The 4626-nt window shown below is 41.8% G+C and overlaps 1 protein-coding gene across 1 annotated transcript in view; it reads left to right on the forward strand.

The window, feature by feature from the left end:
• Nucleotides 1-4626, forward strand: part of LOC106871820 (protein-serine O-palmitoleoyltransferase porcupine) — a 43743-nt gene that overhangs the window by 24386 nt on the left and 14731 nt on the right. The window contains exons 8-10 of the mRNA XM_052978113.1: nt 863-975; nt 1813-1920; nt 4163-4414. Of these exons, the coding sequence (XP_052834073.1) occupies nt 863-975; nt 1813-1920; nt 4163-4414 (473 nt within the window). The remainder of the gene's footprint in view (nt 1-862; nt 976-1812; nt 1921-4162; nt 4415-4626) is intronic.

Here is a 4626-nt window from a genome sequence, read left to right on the forward strand (position 1 = left end):
CTCCTCCTCCTCCTCCTCATCATCATCATTTAACGTCCGCTTTCCATGCTAGCATGGGTTGGACGATTTGACTGAGGACTGGTGAAACCAGATGGCTACATCAGGCTCCAATCCTGATTTGGCAGAGTTTCTACAGCTGGATGCCCTTCCTAACACCAACCACTCAGAGAGTGTAGTGGGTGCTTTTACGTGTCACCCGCACGAAGGCCAGTCAGGCGGTACTGGCAACGGCCACGCTCAAAATGGTGCATTTTATGTGCCACCTGCACAAAAGCCAGTCACCTGCTTCAAAATGACCTGGGTCATTTCATCATGCATGGAAGGCAATGGTCTCAGATTTTCGAGGGATACAAGAGGCATTGTGTCTATTGACTGTCTTCAAAAGGACCACACCATCAGTGGAGAATGCTGTGTGAACTTGCTGAGGCAGTTGCGAAAGATTATCAAACCGAAACACCCAGGAAAACTGAACTGATGAACAAGGTTTTATCGAGGCAACGCTCCAGCATACAAGTCCTTGGCTTCAATGGCTACTGTGCATGACTATGGCTTTGAGCTGGTTGATCACCCTCTCTGTTCTCCTGATTTGGCCCCATCTGACTATCATCTGTTCTCCCGATTTGGCCCCATCTGACTATCATCTGTTCTCCCGATTTGGCCCCATCTGACTATCATCTGTTCTCCCGATTTGGCCCCATCTGACTATCATCTGTTCTCCCGATTTGGCCCCATCTGACTATCATCTGTTCTCCCGATTTGGCCCCATCTGACTATCATCTGTTCTCCAACATGAAAAAAAACTCTTGGCTGGGAAGCAGTGTTGCAGTAATGATGACATCATATGACTTTCTTTGCCCAACAGGTTCAAAGCTTCTTCACCAATGCGATCCAAGTGCTGCAACACTGATGGAAGAAGTGTGGACTACAAGGGGACTATGTTGAAAAATAAACTTCATTTAGTCACATTCCATGGGAGTATCTCGGTCAGCTTATGAACTTTTCAGCCAACCCCCATATATGTGTTGTTGTGTGAGGAGTTATTGGGGTCCACGTGTTAGTTTCAACATGTTGATGTGAATATTGTTCTATGGTTGTTTTATATTTTCGTCTCTTTATCAAGGGATACCAGCACAATCTATGGCCACTTATAGGATCTCTACAACTTACGGGAGAGGAGGAAGGGGGGTTATTCTCAAAATAGGAGCCCTGATAGTTTAACAGGGTTTGAGGGACCCAAGGAATGCATTATGCTCAAGTTTCTGCTTCGGCATGGTTTCTATGGTTGGATACCATTCCTAACACCAGTCATTTTACAGAGTGTATTGGATGCTTTTCATGTGGCACCAGCACTAGTGAGTTTATTGTGAACCCTAAAGGGGGTAACTTTATGCTGAAAGTATGAGAAATGGGCTGGAGCAGAACAGGTTTCTTGCTGTACAGGAGCTACATGCATGTGTAGTAACGCTGTGCGCATGCGTAGTCTCACGCATGCGTGGAATTCAACATCCAAGCGTTTCCCGCTTTGATCGATCTCTTTCTTGCTGGCCAGTGATCCACTTTAGTAGAAAGTGGGTTATACATCATTAGATGTACACCTGACTTTCTTATATTAAATTAAGAATTGAACGGAACGCTGAACTCCAGACTATCAACATAACAATATTTATTCATGGTGGAAAGTTCCATTCATATTCTTAATTTAATATAGGAAAGTCAGGTGTACATCTAATGATGTATAACCCACTTTCCTATACATGCATAAAAGTCATACGTTAAACAATAATCATAAATATGAAATGATTCTTATTGAAGTCACTGGGCCATACGAAAGGAGAATGAAGGAAGCCTTTGTCTACAAGACTGAGAAAGCCACTTTAGTCATCAAACAGAGAATCTTATTTCCAAACCATGGAAATGGAAGTGAGGTGAGAGTTTGTGGTTCAATCTGCCTATGATCTCATGAAACAAATCTTAATTGCTGGCAAAAAGGGAACCAAAGCTCTTAAGAAGATGGTAGAAGCAGCTTGATCGTTGTGGGTTGGGTGGCTTGGGATCTATGGGGTTCTTTGGTTGCCCTTGGGTGGTGCACTCTTCTGTTGGGATTTTGTTTGCTAAGGTCTTTTCGCAAATCATTTTTATGCAAATCCTCACTGTCTTTTCTCTTTGTATTGTGCTAAATGTTTCTGTAGCCTTTGTGGCCAATAAAGAATTATTATTATTATTATTATCATTATATCATTATTATTATTATTATTATTATTATTAATGCAGCAAGCTGGCAGATTCGTTAGCACACTGGACGTAATGCTTAGCGGTATTTCGTCAGTCTTTACGTTCTGAGTTCAAATTCCACCAAGGTCGATTTTGCCTTTCACCCTTTCAAGGTCGATAAAATAAGTACCAGTTGAGCACTGGGGTCGATGTTATTGACTTCCCCCCTTCCCCCAAAATTTCTGGCCTTGTGCCAAAATTTGAAACCATTATTATTATTATTATTATTATTATTATTATTATTATTATTAACAAAATGTTTTTTTTTAATTTCAACTGTTTTTATTCTTTTTATTTCTTTCTGATGGCTGCTTTTATCTGGACCTTGTCTAAATCCCTTATTTCCTTCCACAAAGCTTGGCAACACCCCAGATCTCTATATTCATACCTAAACCTTAATCCTAACCCACCATCTGCTAGAGGGCTTTTTTTTTGTTGTTGTTGTTTAACCCCAGGTCAGTCCTGATCCAGCACTGGGGGTCGATATAATCGACTTAATCCGTTTGTCCGTCCTTTTTGTCCCCTCTGTGTGTAGCCCCTTGTGGGCAGTAAAGAAATAAGAAACGTGGACAATATACACAGCAGTGGAGAATATAGAAGCCTCTGAGAAGCAGATCTTATGCAGGTTGGGTAAAATAAGCTAGAAAGTCAGGGTAACAAATGTTGCAGTACTGGCAAAGCTGAAAATCCAGTGACACGCTTTGTTGAGAATTTTGACATATAATGTACCACAAGTTACTGCTGGAGACCATCTTGACAGGAAGTGTGGCGGGGAAGAGAGCAAGAAAGTGTCAAAGACATTTTGTGAATTGATACATCAAAGGATGGACTGGAAACTGGAGCCTGGCTTAATTGCATGCATGCAACACAACACAAAGGAAATGGGAGTCTTGGTAAGCTGATTGTTGGACACTTGGATGATGGCTTGGATGGTTTTGTATGTGGTCATCATTTCTTGTTACCTCTGCCTGCAGCAACTTGAGATGGTTGCCTTCATAGTATTTGATCCTTGATGAGAGCATTGAGTAAAAAAAAACTATGTCAAGGCCTGTCCATACTGTGATGTTATCTCTCCATCTCTTAGGTTGCTAACCTGTTTCTCTTTTTATTAATCATGCCTTCCAGACAGATCTTGCCGATGCCACAAACCATTCATTTAGTGTGTCCAAGCTATTTTGAATAATTCATTTTTGATAACAGAGATGACCGGTAACAATTTGGTTATTTTTCTTCGATCTTCAATTCTGACATGGTCTGAGAGTTCAGTGTTAGTAAGAAGTCTCGTTACATGATTCTGAAAAACTTCCGGTTTCGTAGTGCAACAAAAGTCCAGTTGACACAATTTAGCCTATATAAAACTACTGAAAGAATATAGGTGTTGTAGATGCTTGCATTTATGTAGTATGAAATTTGTTTTGAAATAAGTACGATATTGTTCTTATCAAAGGCTGCCTGACCAAGTCCGATTCTATACTTCACAGCTAATTATTCCATCGTTTTTTTTTAAGAGAGCTTACCAGTACTACTAAAGCAGCACGGTCCCGAATGCGCAGTCGCGCGTCCACGCTAGCTAGTCGTGAGTGGTCGATCCTAACCCTAAACACGTATTCATTTGCAAATGCGGGTTAGGGTTAGGGTTAGGGACAGGGTTAGGGTTAGGGTTAGGGTTAGGGTTAGGGACAGGGTTAGGGTTAGGGTTAGGATCGACCACTCAAGACTAGCTAGCGCGGATGCGCGACTGCGCGTTCGGGACCGTGCTGCTTTAGTAGTACCAATTTATCTCTAAGGTAGATGAATTCAGAGACTTGCTTTGTATGTGAAGGTGGGATAAATTTCCCCCCATGGGGTGAGGAAGACCCTTTCTAATGATAGACCCCTTTCATTGACTCAGCGTCTTTTCTGTTCTGCTGCATACATTTGTCTCTCCACTATCATCACTCCTCCCTCCCTGCTTCTTTTATACTCCTTTCACCCTCTGTCCTTGCCTCTCTGCTCTTACCTCTACCTGTTAAGCATGGCTTCAGTCCTCTCCTTGTTACTAGGGACTTTGATGTTACCCGGCCTGCCTACATAGAAGTGCCACGCTCCCTGGTGGAGACTGTTTCAAACTGGAATATACCAATGCATAACTGGCTCAAGAATTGTAAGTAGAACCATTGTAATTTTCCTTCCTATTATTCCGTCTGTCTGTTTGTCTCGCCCATATTTCCTGTCATCTTTTTCTCTCTCTCTTTCTCTGTTTTCCTTATGTCTAACTACTCCCCTCTTTCTATATATATATATATGTGTGTGTGTACCGCTTTCTCTCTCTCTCTCTCTCTCTGTATTTATATATATATGCACGCATACACACAC

The sequence above is a fragment of the Octopus bimaculoides genome, chromosome 30 (assembly GCF_001194135.2).
Source record: "Octopus bimaculoides isolate UCB-OBI-ISO-001 chromosome 30, ASM119413v2, whole genome shotgun sequence".
Lineage (NCBI taxonomy): Eukaryota > Metazoa > Mollusca > Cephalopoda > Octopoda > Octopodidae > Octopus > Octopus bimaculoides.